The sequence below is a fragment of the Asterias amurensis genome, chromosome 14 (genome assembly GCF_032118995.1).
Source record: "Asterias amurensis chromosome 14, ASM3211899v1".
NCBI lineage: Eukaryota > Metazoa > Echinodermata > Asteroidea > Forcipulatida > Asteriidae > Asterias > Asterias amurensis.
This window is the reverse complement of record NC_092661.1, coordinates 18,707,096-18,726,056: the sequence shown is the minus strand read 5'-3', so window position 1 is coordinate 18,726,056 and position 18,961 is coordinate 18,707,096. Positions and strand designations below refer to the sequence as shown.

Below are 18,961 nucleotides of genomic sequence, written 5' to 3'. Positions count from 1 at the left end.
ATTAATAAAATAACAAACCTGTGAAAATTTGAGCTTGATTGGTCGTCGGAGTTGCAAGATAACTATGAAAGAAAAGAATACCCTTGTCACACGAAGTTGTGTGCTTTTAGATGCTGGATTTCGAGACCTCAAATTCTAAACTTGAGGTCACGAAATCAAATTCGTGGAAAATTACCTCTTTCTCAAAAACTACGTTACTTCAGAGGGAGCCGTTTCTCACAATGTTTTATACTATCAACCTCTCCCCATTACTCGTTACCAAGTGAGGTTGTATGCTGATAAATATTTTGAGTCATTACCAATAGTGTCCACTGCCTTTAAAGGTTCTACTATAATTAAACTTTTCATACAAGAATCAGCTGACAAGGTTGGAAGGAACAATACACATCATCTATGTATATTCATTCAGTAACACTATTCCAATGCTGTCATACAATACAATAATGCACAAGGGTAACTAACTGGTTTTAGAAAAGCCAATAACTTTCGATACACTTAAGTTTTTTAATAAAAGTCAAGGAACTGAGCTAGCTTTTAGCAAAATACAGATAATAGGGTGATAATACAAGCTGCTTAGGAATATATGAATACAAAACTTTGAATTTAGGAGGAATACTTTCAATTCAGTGCAATATCTTTTAGACAAAAAAAGAAAACAAGTGGTTATTGGACAAATGCCCCACAATCTTTGATACCTGAGGTAGGGGTAAACAAACAATTGACTTCTGGGGGATCCTGAGACCAATCTGCACACAATGTTTGGAGTTGATAAGCAAAGTCCTTCTTGAGTTAGGGTCAATGGTTGCAAACATCAATGGAAAGACATGTCTGACACAGTATGCCCCTTGGATGGCTTTGCCAACTGCGGGGCATAAAAAACACTTCCAAATGAAGATTCAGCCTCAGATTGATGAACGATGAACAAAGATAAGTAAATTTGGAAACTTATGATACAAAAATTGCAAAGAGATTCTACCCCTAGAATGGATTTCTTAAAATTTATTTGTTATTGTTTCATGATTTTGGTTTATAATTATTGCCTGGATCTTGTTTCTTTCTTAAAAGAGTACTTAACAATATAATAAACATTCAAACAAAGAAATATTAATTAACTTGTTATCACTAAAACAAAAACACATAAATTTGTTGGTATTGATAGGCTAGGATTTTAAAAAATAAGGGAATATTCACTGTTCGACCCACCAGACATTGTATTTGTATGTTAAGTTTGAGCAATGCTAACTAAAATTGCAGCACCTTCCTGACTGTAGCGACGTACTGCTCGTCAGGCGGGGAGTGCCTCTGGGGTCCTTTCAAAAAAGCGCTGACTCTTGGTTGAGACGAGATCTTACTCACAAAAGCCTTTGTATAAATATATAAAAGAAATCAAAAGAAAATGACAAAATGAATAATCAGAAATGAAACTTTGATAATCAAACATTTGCTTTTTCATTCTCTTAGACGTTTTTGTGGGGAAACAAATGATACGGTCCCATGTACATAATAAATATAATCTTGGTAATCTTTCCAAACTTCAATATATTCAGAATTTACTGTAAAATGTATGTTTTGCAATGCAACACCGCAGTTGCACTTAAATAACCCCTGTTCACACTGTATCTCTTTTCCCTTTGGAATACAACCCTGGGGTGACCCGGGACTTGTTTTAACCCCACGGTTACCCAGGCATACTTTCACATCATGTCCCAATTCCACAGGGTCTGATGCATGTTTTTAAGAATACTCATGGGTTTAACGGCCTAACCCTACTCTGGAGCAAGATGGCTATTCCGCTGGGGTATGTCAATTTGTCAGGGAAGACTAGGGGCAGACCGGGGGCAAAACGATCAGAGTGTGAATAGGCCAGCTGCTGGGTGAAAATGGGTATACACAAACGTAAACATCATATTTAATCTGAATTTATGAAGCTGATTATGCAAAATACTTACAGTCATACCCGGGAAACTGGAAGACAACTCTGGTGCTAACTCAAGAACCCAAAGAAAAACTTCCAACCAACAAAGGTCTGCCAGAGTCAAAGAGTCTCCAACAAGGAACCCAGAGGTACTCTTCTCGTAGATCTGAAACAAACGTTGAAGTTAAAGGTAGTGGACACGATTGGTAATTACTCAAAATAATTCTTAGCATAAAACCTTTCTTGGTGACGAGTAATGGGGAGAGGTTGATGGTATAAAACATTGTGAGAAACGGCTCCCTCTGAAGTGCCATAGTTTTCGAGAAAGAAGTAATTTTCCACGAATTTGATTTCGAGACCTCAGATTTAGAACTTGAGGTCTCGAAATCAACCATCTAAACGCACACAACTTCGCGTGACTAGGGTGTTTTCTTCTTTCATTATTATCTCGCAACTTTGATGACCGATTGAGCTCCAATAGTCACACAGGTTAGTTACTTTATGCATATGTTGAAATACACCGACTGTGAAGGCTAGTCTTTGACAGCTACCAATAGTGTCCACTACCTTAAAGGTGGTGAGAACACGTTTAAACTGAGGTATCATTGAGGTAACTTGGGGTTTTGCCCTATCTACACAGTGTAGAAGGTTATAAATTATTCCATTTTGAACAGTACAGATCTGACTGTTAACCAAAACCTTGAGATAAAATGTAACTATCCAAACATGCACCCCCTGACAACAACTATAGTTCTTACCAAGCCTCAGAAACACGGACAACTTTATGTACAAAATCTACATGATCTGATGTTGCGTCCTAGTTCACTTGATTGGGTGATGGCTAAAGAGCAGAAGATGCCCTTAATTTTTCCAATTCCAGCCAGCAGGACTAGTAACCTTATCCCTTCATTTGTCCCTCCACTTTTAAACTCCAGGGTCCATATTTCATATCAAATAGGATGTTTTTTCAGATTGAACTAGCCAGCTGGATCCTTGGAATGGACCACTGTTAAGGGTGAACCATGCAGGGAAACACGGGTGGATTTCACAAAGGTAGTCCTAACTTAGGACTTGTCCTAGGCAATGCTATGAGATAGGAATAGTCCTAAGTTGGGATGAGATACTGGTCCTAACTTAGGACTGGTCCTATCTCTTAGCATTGCCTAGGACTAGTTTTAAGTTAGGACTACCTTTGGGTTAAGACTAGTCTTATCTCGAGTTAGGACGAGTTACTAGTCCTTACTTAGGGTGAGCCGTATGTTTTGTATATCTCCTACGACTAGTCCCAAGTTAGGACTACTTAGGGTGAGCCATACGTTTTGTATATCTCCTACAACTAGTCCTAAGTTACAACTAGTCCTAACTCTTTGTGAAATCGACCCCTGGGCTCATTACAATTAAGACAAAATTTTTTAATATCCCACCTTCTCAAACATGGGCATATATCGCTCCTTCGATCTATTTGCGATCATTTCTATTGCTTGCTGCTTCTCTTCTTCAGTCTTCTTAAATTGTACTCCCAAGACACCAATTCCGATGTAATCTTTGTAGGCTTCAAACAACATATCCACCCTGAAAGAATTCAAACCAAAATAGGACAATCACTTGAAGATTTGGAATTCAAGAAATAGTCATCAACATAGCCTCAACATTTATTGGACCAAAAGTCAATAATTTTTAGAAGGCAGACATATAAGTAGATGGTGTTATTATTTTGTTTTGCTGTACACTAAAATAATTGTTATGTAATTTTTAGTGGCGGGTATGTTTTCTTCAGATAGGAATAATAAGTTGAAGCAATATGACATTAGTATACCCCATGTCTACTGCCGAACACAGCCCAGTCCTAAGCTCTGATCTTACATTGCAGATTCTTCAAGAGATTTGCCCATTAGTCCATGTTTTTGAGCGATGTATCTACAGATAGCTCCGACCTGGACGAGCTTCAGTCCATCTATCATGAGAGCAGGCACTTGATTGAACAAGAGTTCACCACCTGAAGGTATCAACAAAATCAATCCATACAAATACATCAGAAAAAATGGACAAAGAATTTTGAATAACGTTATAAAGAAAGCAACCAATTGATTAAAAGCAGTAGACACTATGGTAAATACTCAAATTTAGAACTTGAGGTCTCAAAATCAACCATCAGAAAGCACACAACATCGTGTCACAAGGGTGTTTTCCTTTCATTATTATCTTGCAACTTTGATGACCGATTGAGCTCAAATAGTCACACAGGTTAGTTACTTTATGCATATGTTGAGATACATAAAGTGAGAAGACTGGCCTTTGACAAGTACCAATACTAATTATGCCACTGTCTTTAACAATTTAAAGGCTTGTTACCGTTTTGTTGTTTTTTGTGTGTGTCACTACCTTGTGATTGGGTTTGTTTGGTTTCCAAATACATTGCCAGGCTCAACAAACATGCTGTGCACCACTGCCCCAGATTATTACACTACAGGAAATTAATTAAATTGTTATGAACTTTGAGTAATTGTTAGGAAAGGGCAGAATTTAAAATTATATAAAGTCTATAGGAAACCTTGAAAGGGCATCGTCGTGGAAACAGAGGTTTGTCTTCTTTGACTGCGCTGCTTTCAATGCGTTTCATACAATATACCACAGAGCAAGATGAATAAACCTACCATGCCCACAATCTGCCCTTCTTTCAGATGAATTTATGAAAAGCCTAAACAATAAGGTAAAGTATACATGATTATTCATACCATCTCGAAGTTTCAGGAACTGCTCCCTCTCTGTCAGAAAGACTTCTTCAAACTGCGAAAATTTACAAGAAGAAATAATCAGACAAAAATGAAGAATAGTTTGATTTTATTTAAGGAATTTAAAGTTTGCTGTCAAAGTTAGTAAATAGTGGAAAAGTGTCTGTATGGCGCCACCACTTTTTCATTCGATATGAAATAATATATAGTAGTACTAGCATGGAGGTAGAAATGGTACTAGCAGTAGGCTCGATTAGTGTATAATTACCACGCGTTTAAGACCGGCTCTCCAAAACTATTATTCCCTAGTTAATTTAAACATGGAGGAATGCCTCCATGATTTAAATTTAAATAAGACAAAAGATACAATTTAGCTCAACTACCTCGACTCCTGCAGCCGCAAGAGTGAAACGAATGATTTCACCTCTACCTCGACCATCGAAATAGATCAACTTTGCTTTGGCGGCCATGACTTGCAAAAACTTTCTGCGTGTGCCTGGTTCAGTAATTCTGCTGCAAGTTGCAACTGTGTTAACGTTACATACCACGCCAGCAAGCTAGGATGAAATAATTTAATCCTCTTATGTAAAGTGTGTGATCCAGTGACAACCTAAAAGTTGTGCACACATCCCGTACCACACCAGCAGCACATGTGATATTCTGATTTTTTAACGGTCCCCCTTATATACCGCCCTCTTTAATTGATTTATTATTCTGAACCGCCCTCTGTTGTTCATGAACGCGATGCAGGTGATACCATTAGCTGTACGGGGTACATCCTAAATAAAATTCGTAATTATATATACAAAATGTTCTTTATGACCTTACAAAATTACACAATATGTTTTATTAAATAAATTTTGTTATAAATTAATTCAATCGTAAATCTATTGTATTAACTTGCCTTGTGTTTTTTCCCTTTTAGAAAAACCCTCAATTAAATGTTTGGTCGCTTCCTATCAACCTCGACTTTGCTAATGTTTTGTCGAGCCCCCATCCAGTTTAGCGCAAAATGCAAGTAGATTTTAGCCTCAACCATGGGGTTAACTAAATGCGATTGCCAAATAGAAACGCACGTGTTTATTGGTCGTGTGCCCCGTATGAAACGTGTAGATTCGAATGACATTGATTTTAGAGAAGCCAGACTTAAAAAATGGCTGAAACGCAGATGGAAGTGAGTCCGAATAGGAGCAGAAATCAACAAAAAACGAAGAGAAAGAAGAAGTCGCTTTCCTCCATTTCACAGACTATGGATGCTGGGGAAGGTATAATACATTTAGTGTAATATATAAGCCGAATTTGTTTGGAGATCAGGCTTTAAAAGAGAACTCCACGTGCACAAAAAACGTGAAGAAAACAAATTTCTAAATGGGATTTTGTACACATGATCATCTGGTCTATTTTTTTAGTCCACTAAACTCTATTTATCAATCATTAATTAAAGTTAGAGCAGAAAGCCATAATCTCTAGAGAGGGACCCTATGTTTTATTTCCAAATAATATATAAATAATATAATACTTTTATGGGATAGAGAAGTTTGGAGTCAGTTTGAGTGAGGATGTTCGTTGGTTGGCGATAAAGTTCTATTCTAGAAACTATAATAAGGCTGGAGCCTTATATAGGGGCCTCATATTTAGGGCCTCCTTAACGGTCCTACTACTTGCCGTCAACTCGCCGTCAACTCATTTTCATGCCATCAACTCATTAAATTTTCATGAAAAGTCTGGGCTAAACTACATTCACAAAAACGACTTTGTGTTGATAAAAAAGAGTACCAATCATTGACCATCTTGGGCCAAGACTAATCAATGTGAAAAAACAAGATTGCGGTCGACAGTTTTGCTGCTTCGAGATAATTTTTTCACGCGAACAAAACTCAATTTTTATTCCGAAATATGACCTTAAACTTACACGAATTCTCTTTGAGCTGATACTTTACAGTTCTATGCTTCTTTTGTGGATTGTAAATGTATATTGGAGGAGTTGACGGCGAGTTGACGGCGCAAGTGAGTTGACGGCGAATTGACGGCAAGTAGTAGGACCCCTCCTTAACGCTATACGTTTTTCAAATTAGCGTTGATGGGTGAAAGTTTTACGACTGTTAGCCAGCCAGAACTCTAGTTTCCTGTGTACTGTACACCTAACCATGGAGGAAGGAAGAGAAGGCCCTCGAACGACCCGCAAAACCGCAGAGTAACAAAAGAATACCCTGACAATGCCCCTGTCTGACCAGTGGAAAAATATAGGAGACCTCCAGCTGGACGGCCAATTAACGAGCAGGATTAGATCTCTTTGTACAGAACATGCGGTACCGCCGCTCTGCACCGTTGCCTTCGTGTAAAGTTGAATCATTGGAGACAAGAATTGTGAATATACACGTTTTCATTTACCGATTGTGGTGTTTCGCTGAAACATCATGGCATATTTTTACATTTTTTGTGACTCTTCGGTCAATAGCGGTGGATCAAAACTTGGTTATAGGCACACGAGGGTGGTTGGTATTCAATTGTGTTAATCATTAAGGTGTACAGTAGCGTCCAAAAATGTTTTCGCGTCTCAAAAAAGTAGTTTTTCCTCTGTTATATACATACGACTCCATAGTTTGGCAAATTCACAAACGCCAGGTCGCCCATTGTTTGTGTAAGGTATGTGGGTTATTACGAGGTGTCGTTAAACGATGCGGTACCACGGGTTGACTTTTGCAGTCCATTCGTTCGAGCTCCTTCTCTTCCTTCTTCCATGACCTAACTAAAGCTTTCCCCACCCTACTCAATATACATTCATAATGCTTGTATTTTGTTGAGTGAAAATAAAAAACATAGCCAAAAAACACAATTTTTTGCTCAGTACTTACTGTTGTTTTCCTGCCGCATCACACGTAAATATGAGACCCCTATAAGGCTCACAGGGGAGCCTTATAGTTTCTAGAAGTAGGCGATACACTGCAACTGCCACTGCCAGCTAGCCCTGACCTGAGTGGTAGGTGGTCAGTCAGTCAGTGCCACTGCACTGACGTCCTGGGTGTTTTAAGGTTCTTTACAATGCCAACACAAATTTGACAACAATTTTCTTTGTTTTTTACCTGATTTGAGAAGTTGAAATTCCGTTAATATATTCATAGTGTCCCACACTAGATTTTCAACGAGTTCACAGCTAACAAATATATCCATGGAAGAAATTATTTCCGAAAATATGTCGGAAGTTCTGCACTGGCCAAGTGATCATCATGTACCAATTGATAGTGTGAGCCCAAGCGCGCTTGGTACGGGACCTTTATACTCTGGACTCCGTCGCGTTGCATGCAACAGAGGAGTCCAACCTGGGCTACACTGCCAGCCTCTTCGACTACTACATACTAGCTAGCTCAAGGCTGCCAACCATAAAAATGTCATCAAACTTAGTAGTTGCACCACGTAACCCTCCTCCCGATGGCAAAGCCGGAGGGTTACAAGCCAAATTCGTATGAAAAGGACAAAATGGTCTAGTCAACAGATTTGCTCAATTTTTACCACTTTCAGTTTCAAAAATCATGACACAAATTCTAGGAACACAAATTTGATCCTCAATATCAAATGAATGACACTCAAAAACACAATTGAGAAAATATTTTGAAGAAAAAGGACAAAAACACTTGGTCTATTGGCTAGTGATCACTCTTCGTTTTGTAATATCAATCAAATTGAATTAATTAAAACACTAACATAACAGAACCACTTACACTAACAGCATGACTGTGACAATACTTCTATTATGAATTCATATTGAAAAGTAAAGTTATAATCAATTTTCCTATGTATGTAGTGTACTGACACGGTCATGTCTGAGGACAAATTGAAAAAGTGAGCATGAATTGTACAACAATGGTTTTCGAATCATATCTTTGAAATACACACATTACATTTCATAATTATAAATCTTCATCAAATTAACAACTTCTGTTTGAATCTAACAGGTTCAAAGGAACAAACACCAGTTCTAAACAGCACAGATGGAACGGGAAATCAGAAGAAAAAACTCAAGAGGAAGACTGATGCTGTGATCTCAACACCTGGTAAATATGGCTGCATTTTTATCATTGCTAAAGTATTTAATCTGAGGACCTTTTTGTAAGTGCCCTGCATATATTTTTTATAAAGTTAGACATCCACAGTCTAGCCTATTAGTATTATGCCATAAGCGGAACTTGAAATGAAGTGTTCAGTTATTGATGTTTCTAAAGAAAAGCAGGTAGTCCATCCATCCTGAATAAGCATGAAGGGCCCGAGTATTCAGAGAGAAGCTAAAAGACTGACAGAAAGTCTAGTTCAGTAATGTGTACTTTGTCTAAAACAATGAACTGTTTCTTACACAGACGCTAAAATACAGAAGAAATCACGCAGAGATGTGGGAGAGGCTTCAAAGACGGCTACACCTGGCACAACAAAAAAGAACAAAGAGAAGAAGAACTCAAAGACACCCAGTGCTAAAAAACCATTAAGAGATGAAGATGATGATCAGGCAGAGTTTGCCGAGTCGGATCTGCAGTTTGAGCCAGAGCTAGAGTTTGAGTCAGATGGTGAAGATGAGTCTGGAGATGAAACAAACGACAAAGCGGGCTCTGATGAGAAGAGAACAAAACCTGAGGAAGATAACGAGGAGGAGGATGCTGAAGACGACAAGGATGTGGAAGATGTGTCCAGTGATCAACAAACAAAGCCAGAAATGCAAAGTAAGTTTCCTTTCCATTTAAAATCCAACAGCATGTTTTGTTTGATTCTTTTGGGCTAAGGACTGCAAATAGTAAACTGATCATACTTTACATAAGATCAGGCACACCATCGTTACATAGTCCAACAACTTGGGTGTTGATTTTCTGAATCGTGTTGGACTGAGGACTGAGGACTTGAATCATGTAGGAACTGAAAACCCAATCCACATGGGAAGCTCCATCCGTGTTGGGATTCAAACCTGGTCCACAGAGGTGAAAGGCAGGGAAAGAAACCAATGAGCTTACCTGATTCCCAATTTATAGTAATACATCAGAAAATGTTGACGGATGCCAACAACATTCCAAAACGGTCCACAAAAACGTTTTGTGCTTAGAATCAAATTGCAGACTTTGCTGTTGTAATATTGACATTACAAGTGGTCATAAAATGTTATTAAACTTGACTTGTTTTTTGTTTCATCACAGTACCAGGTACAAGCATCGTACTGCCAGACACAAGTTTTGAGTGCCTAAAAGGCAAGGTATCAGATTCGACTCTGGAATCCATCAAGGATATGGGGTTCACACATATGACAGAGATACAGTATAAAGCCATTCCATATCTCCTAGATGGCAGGTAAGTTCCTCGTATTTGTTCACAGTATTTATCCAATTTAGCAAGGTTGAGTAAAGCCATCATGATGCATAATATTTTTTTATACCCAGAAAGGTTTAATACTAACAGACTGGGAAACATATTTACCACATTGGTTGCTATGGGTATTATGTATCAGTTGCTACAGGTACATTACTTTGGCTGCTATGGTCATAGTACATTGATTGCCAATGGTATATTGTGCATCATGTTTGTGTGTTTTTCTTAGTAAAATATGACTTATCATGTGACACACGGCAGAACCAATAGATGGGTTGATTAAATGTGCCAGCAGTATTTTGATAACCTCCTAAGGTCAAATTGTTGGTCTTTAAAGAGAACCAGGGGTGAGTTGGACAGTATTCTTCTTCAGTATTTTATAAAAGAAGTTGTTTCTTGCGCCTTTGTAACCAGGAGCATCACAATGTAAAACTCATCAAAAGTGTTTTCTATTTGAGAGAGTTAAACTTGAGGGTTCTGAATCATAAACCACCTTAGTTTGTGTTGAGCATGCCAACAGACATCAAAGTATGGATTGTGAAGTCATTTGTGTTTCTCTTTTTTTAGGGATCTCCTGGCAGCTGCTAAGACTGGTAGTGGCAAGACACTCGCATTCCTCATCCCTACAATTGAGCTCATTTACAAACTGAAGTTTATGCCCAGAAATGGTATGTTATGAATGGTGCATTTTAAGTCTATCTGGCAATAGATCTATGATGTGACAAAATTTGTGAGCTTTGTGTTTTGTATTTGAATTTTGTGCAGAATTTGTTTGTACTCATCATGTTGTTTTATTGATAATCAATGGAAAATATTGTAAGAACTACCTTTAGAAGTTTCATTCTGAGAGGTATTTTGCACCAAGCAGTGGATGGACAGTGCTTAAAGGCAGTGGACGCTATTGGTAATTGTCAAAGACTAGCCTTCACAGTTGGTGTATCTCAACATATGCATAAAATAACAAACCTGTGAAAATTTGAGCTCAATCCGTCATCAAAGTTGCAAGATAATAATGAAAGAAGAAAACACCCTTGTCACACAAGGTTGTGTGCGTTTAGATGGTTGATTTCGAGACCTCAAGTTCTAAACTTGAGGTCTCGAAATCAAATTCGTGGAAAATTACTTCTATCTCCAAAACTATGGCACTTCAGAGGGAGCTGTTTCTCATAATGTTTTATACCACCAACCTCTCCCAATTACTCGTCACCAAGAAAGGTTTTATGCTCATAATTATTTTGAGTAATTACCAATAGTGTCCACTGCCTTTAAAAGGTACAATGTATAAGTAACACATTATGCGGGAAATGAAATCCAAAATGACACAACCAAGACTATTGTTGTGATGACGTCAGTTGAATTGGGTCAGTACCTTTTGCTAAGCACCGTTAAGAACAACAGAGAAATAGAAAACAAATGTTTGCCGATCTTAATTATTTGTAGGCACCGGGGTCATCATACTGTCACCAACTAGAGAGCTGGCAATGCAGACGTATGGAGTCTTGAGGGAGACTCTTAAGCATCACTATCACACCTTTGGGCTTGTGATGGGAGGAACATGTCGTACGGCAGAGGCTAAGAAACTAGCGAAGGGGGTCAACATTGTGGTTGCCACACCAGGGCGACTTCTTGATCATTTACAGGTGAGAACAGATACAACTTTTTGTAAATTCATCAGAACGATCATACGATAACTAGCAAACTAGTACACTCTTGCCCAACATGAAATTTAATGCTTACAGTCACCATCCCAGACTAAATGATTCAATCAAAAGGTTTGCGCACATGACCAATAAGGTTATTAACTGTACGTGCAATTTATTCTTTTCTAATCTTATAATGAAGGCTGCAAATTTGTACATTAAGCTAGGCTCACTGTACTTGAAAAGTGAACATGGTTAATTCATGCCAGGGCTTCAAATGCCCACTGGAAGATTGTCCAGTAATTTTAAAACTTGGCCAGTATCCCCACTACTGAATGGCTCTTGCAGTTTATGTTTGTTCAGGACAGAAACTTTTGAAGATTTATTAATGAATTCTTGAGCTTTTCAACTTTAAGTCAAATTTTTCAGCAAATATGTAAACAAAACATTTTAGATCTTGTTAAAGATATTTCATGTCTAGTGAAAGTTCTGAGCTACAAACCTAGTGGGGATTTTGTAGAAATACAATCCTTGTTCAAGTTTAGTCTAACCTTGATGAATTTAGTTGTAAAGATGTTTAACATCTTTGTGCTATTTGTCTAATTCAGAACACAGAGTCGTTCATGTATAAGAACCTACAGTGTCTTGTCATTGATGAGGCAGATCGTATTCTTGAGGTGGGATTTGAGCCAGAGATGAGGCAGATTATACGACTTCTCCCTAGTAAGTTCAAAGGTTATTTGGGTAATCCCACAATAAGGATGTTGTGCTGCTTTAATTGGCAGTTTTATGTTTGTGTTTTCCTGCCTTGATAGAAAACCTGTTATGATAACATTAACAATAATCATTTTTTGTAAAGGTATTCTTGGGGTGTCTAAAAGTGGTTGTTATGTTTAAAGCCATTGGACCCTTTCGGTAAACAGTGTTTTACAAGGCCCACACTTTGTGTACCACAACTTCTACACCAAATAACAAACCTGTGAAAGTTTAGGCTCAATCAGTCATCAGAGTCGGGAGAAAACAACTGAAAAACCCACCCTTGTTTCTGCGCGTTTCGCCGTGTCATGACATGTGTTTAAAATAAATCCGTGATTCTCGTTGCTGTTTTCTCAAAAAGCAAAGCATTTCATGGAATAATATTTCAAGAGAAGTCTTTCACCATTGCCTTCTGTAAATCCTGTAAGTTATGTGTAAATCTGTGAACTTTTATTTTTTTTCTGAACCGAAAGGGTCCAATGGCTTTAAGACAGGTATGCTTAGTTCGTTTGAGTTATAAGAACCATTTCTATAGCACCTTGTTATGATGAGCCCAGGTGATGTGGTGCAATCTATTGCCAACTACAGCAGAGACACAGGGCCAAACCTTTTTTTTACACATGGTATGGCTTTCCGTCCCATCTGAAGGGGAAAGCAATAAAGGTCAAGTGTCTTGCTTAAAGCCATTATACACTTTCGGAACAGCAAAAAAAAAAAAAAAAAAAACAGATTTACAAATAACTTACAGGGTTTACAGAAGGTCATGGTGAAAGAACTCTCTTGAAATATTATTCCATGTGTAATTTACTGTTTGAGAAAACAATAAAACAATTATCAGTTCTCGTTGTCAAGAATTACGGATTTATTTTAAACACATGCCATGACACGGTGAAACAAGGGTGGGTTTTCCTGTTATTTTCCCCCGACTCCGATGACCAGTTGAGCCTAAATTGTCACAGGTTTGTTATTTTATATATAAGTTGTGATACACTAAGTGTGGGCCTTTGGACAACACTGTTTAACGAAAGTGTCCAATGGCTTTAAGGGCACAATTGTCAAGAGAGGGAGTCAAACCCACACTGCTGATCAGAAACAGAAGAGTTTGATTCCAGTGTTAAAGTTATCTGTAATTTCTTGTATAGTCTGTTTTTAGCACAAAATTGTTTACATCAATAAAGGCTTCACACCAGCAAGTATAAAAAAATTTCCAATCACAGAGGCAAGATTTAAGTGCCATTAAACCAAGCATCTCAATGTCTAAGAACCAGTTTCAATGTTCCATTTATCGCTCATTTGTTTCCAGAGAAACGTCAAACCATGCTTTTTTCAGCAACTCAGACCAGAAAAACGGAGGACTTGGCAAGAATATCTCTCAAGAAAGAGCCAATTTATGTTGGTGTTGATGACAATAAACTAGCAGCAACCGTGGATGGGTTGGAACAGGTCAGTCAGACTCTTGTAGTTTTTTTAATGGGAATTTGAACCCAGTATTATTCATTTCTTTGCTAGGACCCTGAAAAAAAAATGTTCAAATTTACTGTAAATTTGAAAGTACAGAGTACAGTTGAGCCGTATCTGAATTCAATTGGCTGCTACAGCTACATGTAAGATTGATGCTAAATGTGAACTTTACTTCAACGCATGATGATATGGAAATCTAGCTGTAACCTTTAACCTTTAACCTATAGCCACAAATTCAGACACAGGGTAACATACAATATTTTAACTTGTGAGGGACAAGGTATGCTGAGTGTCTTAATTAAAGACGGACACCTAGATCCCTTTCTGTCTACACGAAATGAAATTTCCTACTCTTGATCCATCTTCTGATGAGTCACATGTGCTTAACCCTTTAATTGTGTTTTTATTTTTGTATTTTAGGGTTATGTTGTGTGTTCATCAGATAAACGATTCCTTCTCCTCTTCACATTCTTAAAGAAGAATCGTAACAAGAAGGTGATGGTGTTCTTCTCTTCTTGTATGTCAGTCAAGTATCACAGTGAGCTGTTGAATTACATTGATCTACCAGTCATGGCAATCCATGTGAGTTATTTAATAATAATAGTATAAGTTATCACACAAGCGCGAGTGGAAAATATAGCGCGTCTGCGTCCCATATCCAATGAGGCCCTTGTGTGATAACGTATTTATCTTCAATCAAACTTGTCGCGTGACGTAGAACACACAAGACGCATAGTAGTGATATTAGCCGTGGAATAAAGGTTTTTATCACCACTCAATTCTGCGAATCTGATTGGAGGATTAGCGCATACTTGAAGATAATAATAATAATAGCGGCTTCTTATATAGTGCGCATATGTGTCACTTAGAGACACTCGAGGCGCTTTAGCATACAGTATTTTCCTGCAAGGTATGCAGGACTATGTTTGAATTATGAAACCAACTCCTTTATATGCTGCCAATCAATTTCACTCTTTAACTATTTATGTAGTACCTTCTGGGTTTACCAGGTGCTGCAGCACAATCTGCCGGGGCAAACCCCTTTTTTTAATGATAAGTGTACCAGTTTCTTTATAATGCATTACACACACACAAGACCTACGGCTAAATGTTCCACCCAAAGGATGAAGCAAGTATGGTTAAAACTGCTCAAGGAAACAAGTGCCAAAACCAAGAACCAAAACCAAATCAAACAAATATTGTACCACTGACATTCCTTTCTTATTCCCTCCCTGAGCAAACCAATAAAATAAATTGTTGAGACAATTCAAATGTTATGTTTTTTTTGCTTACAGGGTAAACAGAAGCAGAACAAGAGAACGCAGACATTCTTCAAGTTCTGTAATGCAGATAAAGGTATCCTGCTATGTACAGATGTAGCTGCTAGGGGTCTGGACATCCCAGAGGTTGATTGGATTGTACAATATGATCCTCCAGATGACCCCAAGGTCAGTGTAACTGCTGCTTCATTTACGATTCAATCTTAAACTGTGTCCAAAAACGGTGACTTAAGCTACAGCTTTATTAGATCGTGCGCTTCTGCCTATTCTTCAACACTGACAGATGCGCTGATCGAGCTGTAGCTGTAGCCAAAGACACCGTTGCGGACACCATCTAAAACATGTTAAAATTGGACTGTCACGTGGCCATTGACACCAAATTGAGGTTTGAGAAATACACATGCAGGAATCTGGCCTCTTCTAAAGGTAACACTGTTTTAAGCCTGAAGGTGTTTCATGGCTTCCACAATTCATTACTTTAAAAGAGATAGTATATCTTTGACAGTCTTGAAATTTTATTTGTTAAGTTTTGATTTCACCCTCCAGGAATACATTCATCGGGTTGGTCGTACAGCCAGAGGCTTGGAGGGTAAAGGTCATGCCCTTCTCATACTCCGGCCTCAAGAACTCGGTTTCCTGAGATTTCTGAAGCAAGCTCGAGTGCCACTCAATGAGTTTGAGTTCTCGTGGACAAAAATTGCTGACATACAGTCACAGGTAGGTTGTGATGAATCATAGTACCTCAGCCTCATTCAAGTAGTTTAACAGTCAGCTAAATTAAAAGGACAACTACAAATATTTGATTTGTATAAAGTTTGTTTAGCAAACACATATTTTAGACTTAAAGAGTCACTTCTTATGCCTATTAAAAACAAAAAAAATAACTTTCCTTAATAAATTGAGAAGAAGTTCGACTTTCTCAGTATTTTTCTAAATGTTTGTAAAATGTAGGAAGGGAGACTTTGTAAGGTCTTTTGCAGCTTCTTTTCAAAAGACTTTCTCATTCATTTCAAAGAGTTTCACAAGTTAGATTCTCTCAGTTCTTACTCAATGTTTTTGTTCCCACAGCTAGAGAAGTTGATGATGAAGAACTACTACCTGCATCGCTCAGGTCAGGAGGCATACAAGGGATATGTACGGGCGTATGATTCACACAGCCTCAAGCAAATCTTTGACATCACTACGCTGGATCTACAGAAGGTTGCCAAGTCATTTGGGTTCAAAGTCCCACCAGGGGTTGACCTCAGTATCCTTTCAAAATACATCTTCAAGATAAAAATAAATTGTATTCAGTTGTTTAGGTTGTGACTCTATGGAAGTCCATTGACTGCTTGCAAAGGAATCAATACCTACTGCTTGGTGTATGGAATTGAAATCACTGTGGTCTATGTGCATGCATGCCTAGCAGATAAAATACAGCCCAGTGTTGTCCCTTATTAAATGGATTGCACATGACATCATTGACTGCCATCTTTGATGATAAACAATGGAAACGTGCACAAGTGTGCGTGCTGCGCATGACTCTCGCCAATGATAGTCTTTAAAGCCTGCACTATGCATCAACGAGGCAGCCAACGAGGCAGCCAAATGCAAGTTCAAATACGAATCAGTAACTTTTGTTTCAAAAGTGTTTGAGCTGGCAACTTCAAGGCTTCTCAAAGCAAGGGTTCTGAAAGCTACATGCAAACCACAGATGATTCAAACCGCTCAAAATTCATCTCTCATATACATTTGTAAATGACAATGTTGAAAGGAAACATTAAGATATGGACCACTGAAAATGTTGGTAGACTATTGAAATAACACATAAAATATTTGTGCAGTGCTGGCTGGTCTCTGAAAAGGTTATGGGAAAGCCCTGCATATTTATCGTCATTAGCTCTCCTATTGGTGCATACTCCAAGATGTCTTAAAATATATCATTGTTTTGCACACACTTGTGCAGTGATACCTGCCACACTCTCCTGTCATTGTATTTGTACATGGGGTTGATCAGTGCCACAGAATGCCAACTGCAGAGATTGACCAAGGTTGAGAACCTTATTTCTTCCAACAGTGGCTTAAATTTTATTGCAACTAAAGTGCAGTTTTGTTCATTCTCCAGTTCACCCTCGTTGAAGCACATCAGTATGTGTGTGCCTTAAAATGACACCGTTGTGGCTTAGTGAGGTTATGAGTTGGTTGTCTTTAGATAGAAACACTTATGCAGATTAATATGTCTTCATTTATTGTAGGCTGTATGTGTATTGAACAACAAATCAGATTTTTTTCTTGACCACATTTTTTTCTCAGGCATCAACGCCATCAAAAGGGCTCAGAAGAATAGAACTGGTTTCTCACCAGCTCAGCTCAGTCAAAAGATGGCACAGAAAACCAAGATTTATAAACACATCACAGGGACTAAAGATAAACGACAGTTTTCTCGCTAGGGAAATTTTATCCATCATACTCTCTTATTCTTACTAACGGATCATTTAAGAAAACAAAACTAGCACTATGGCAACAGTTTGCACACTTGGTGATCACATCAGTGCAATGATAATCTACCATTTAAAAACAGACAGTTTTTTGTGTGGTTTTGAAGGATCATGCAACTTTCTTTTGTTTGGTGACAACAGAAGGTCCAAGATCTTGGTCAATATTAGTCATTATAACACACCTCTTGCTTGTTCAGTAATCTGGTTTGCTGAAACACGGTCACGTGGGATGAACTAATATAAGCTAGTGGTCGCGTGCATGTGTTTTGCGGGAATAGTACCAGAGTTGGCACTAGTCTTTGAAAATAGTGCCCGCAGTAATGGCGCCCTCTCTTGACTTGAACCATGAACAACAACTACAAAAACCCCTTTTTCTGTTCTATTTGACATTTAAGATCGAGTTGTATTATAAAACACATATTGACTGTCATAATTCGGTAACTATTATACGTCTATTCCCCCTCCGGCCTGTGAGTGCATGACCAGAAGAGGGGCCTATTTCCCTCGGCCTTCGGCCTCGGGAAATAGGTCGCTCTTCTGGTCACTCAAAGTCCCTCGTGGGGATAGACGTATACTAGTTACCTCGTTGCCAGTCAATATGTTTATACAAAAAAACAAAGTCTCGGTTTTCAATTTGCCACCTTACTTAAATGAGTGGTTTTTTATTGGATGCACTTCTATGTATAAACATTTTTTTAGTAATAGCGGCCCTTGGAGCTCATTCACTGTGTTTAATAGAAGTCAACAAGATGGAATAATTTATTTTATGTAAATGCACTTGAAGGGATTTCTACTCTCTCAAAATTAAGTTTGTGTTTCAGGGAAGTAAATGCTGTAAAATTGAACTATAGATCGGCTCACGTCCCTCCAATTCTGTGCATCATTTGTACAATATGTATCAATTCTGTTCATCATTTGTACAATATGTATCGATTCTGTTGACCGGGTTTTCCTGAAACTTCATATTAGCCACACAGGTGAAATTTTGCAAAAGTTATTAGCTGTTTATTTAAAATAAATTAAATGTAAATTGAATCTTGGATGGGTAATAAATTTGCATACATATTGGTCATTATGACGATCGTCTAATACCTTATTTGTGTAAGCAATAATACTTTTTATTGACTTAAATCATGTGGCATTTTTAGACCAGGTATTGCTCTGTTGCAACAAGAGACAGTGCTAGTCTTGCGTTTATTCAAACCTTTTTGTGACCACATTGCTCCCACAGACATTCCTTTAACATGAGAAGGATACTAACTTACACACAGGTCCAGTGTTCGAATACGCTCAATACTTGCACAGTCTATTGGCAATTAATTGGAACAGGAATAAAAATGAACTTTTCCTAATTTTG

General features: G+C 38.1%; 2 protein-coding genes across 2 annotated transcripts; one reads left to right on the top strand and one right to left on the bottom strand.

Moving 5' to 3' along the window:
• Positions 1–368: 368 nt before the first annotated feature.
• Positions 369–5,300, bottom strand: LOC139947512 (glutathione S-transferase A4-like). Its single transcript, XM_071945440.1, has 6 exons — positions 5,031–5,300; positions 4,651–4,702; positions 3,779–3,911; positions 3,340–3,487; positions 1,950–2,081; positions 369–1,362 (listed from the first exon to the last, which is right to left on the bottom strand). Exons 1-6 carry the CDS (start codon positions 5,115–5,117, stop codon positions 1,243–1,245), a joined length of 672 nt encoding a protein of 223 aa, XP_071801541.1. The 5' UTR covers positions 5,118–5,300; the 3' UTR covers positions 369–1,242.
• Positions 5,301–5,745: 445 nt separating this feature from the next.
• Positions 5,746–18,679, top strand: LOC139946864 (uncharacterized). The gene is made up of 13 exons (XM_071944609.1): positions 5,746–5,912; positions 8,601–8,699; positions 9,000–9,356; positions 9,822–9,972; positions 10,558–10,658; positions 11,431–11,630; positions 12,239–12,353; positions 13,690–13,829; positions 14,268–14,429; positions 15,143–15,295; positions 15,674–15,844; positions 16,196–16,373; positions 17,420–18,679. The coding sequence occupies exons 1-13, from the start codon at positions 5,801–5,803 to the stop codon at positions 17,554–17,556; spliced, it is 2,076 nt and encodes a 691-aa protein (XP_071800710.1). The 5' UTR covers positions 5,746–5,800; the 3' UTR covers positions 17,557–18,679.
• The last annotated feature ends 282 nt before the right edge of the window (positions 18,680–18,961 follow it).

What these genes read in the sequence shown, in the direction of transcription:
- LOC139946864 (XM_071944609.1), top strand. Translation starts at nt 5,801, where the DNA reads ATGGCTGAAACGCAGATGGAAGTGAGTCCGAATAGGAGCAGAAATCAA. An exon ending in GAAGTTTATGCCCAGAAATG is followed by an intron (nt 10,659 to 11,430) that starts GTATGTTATGAA and finishes AATTATTTGTAG; the next exon opens with GCACCGGGGTCATCATACTG. An exon ending in GATTATACGACTTCTCCCTA is followed by an intron (nt 12,354 to 13,689) that starts GTAAGTTCAAAG and finishes ATTTGTTTCCAG; the next exon opens with AGAAACGTCAAACCATGCTT.
- LOC139947512 (XM_071945440.1), bottom strand. Translation starts at nt 5,117, where the DNA reads ATGGCCGCCAAAGCAAAGTTGATCTATTTCGATGGTCGAGGTAGAGGT. An exon ending in ATATGCCCATGTTTGAGAAG is followed by an intron (nt 2,082 to 3,339) that starts GTGGGATATTAA and finishes CGTTTGTTTCAG; the next exon opens with ATCTACGAGAAGAGTACCTC. An exon ending in CCAGTTTCCCGGGTATGACT is followed by an intron (nt 1,363 to 1,949) that starts GTAAGTATTTTG and finishes ATTTATACAAAG; the next exon opens with GCTTTTGTGAGTAAGATCTC.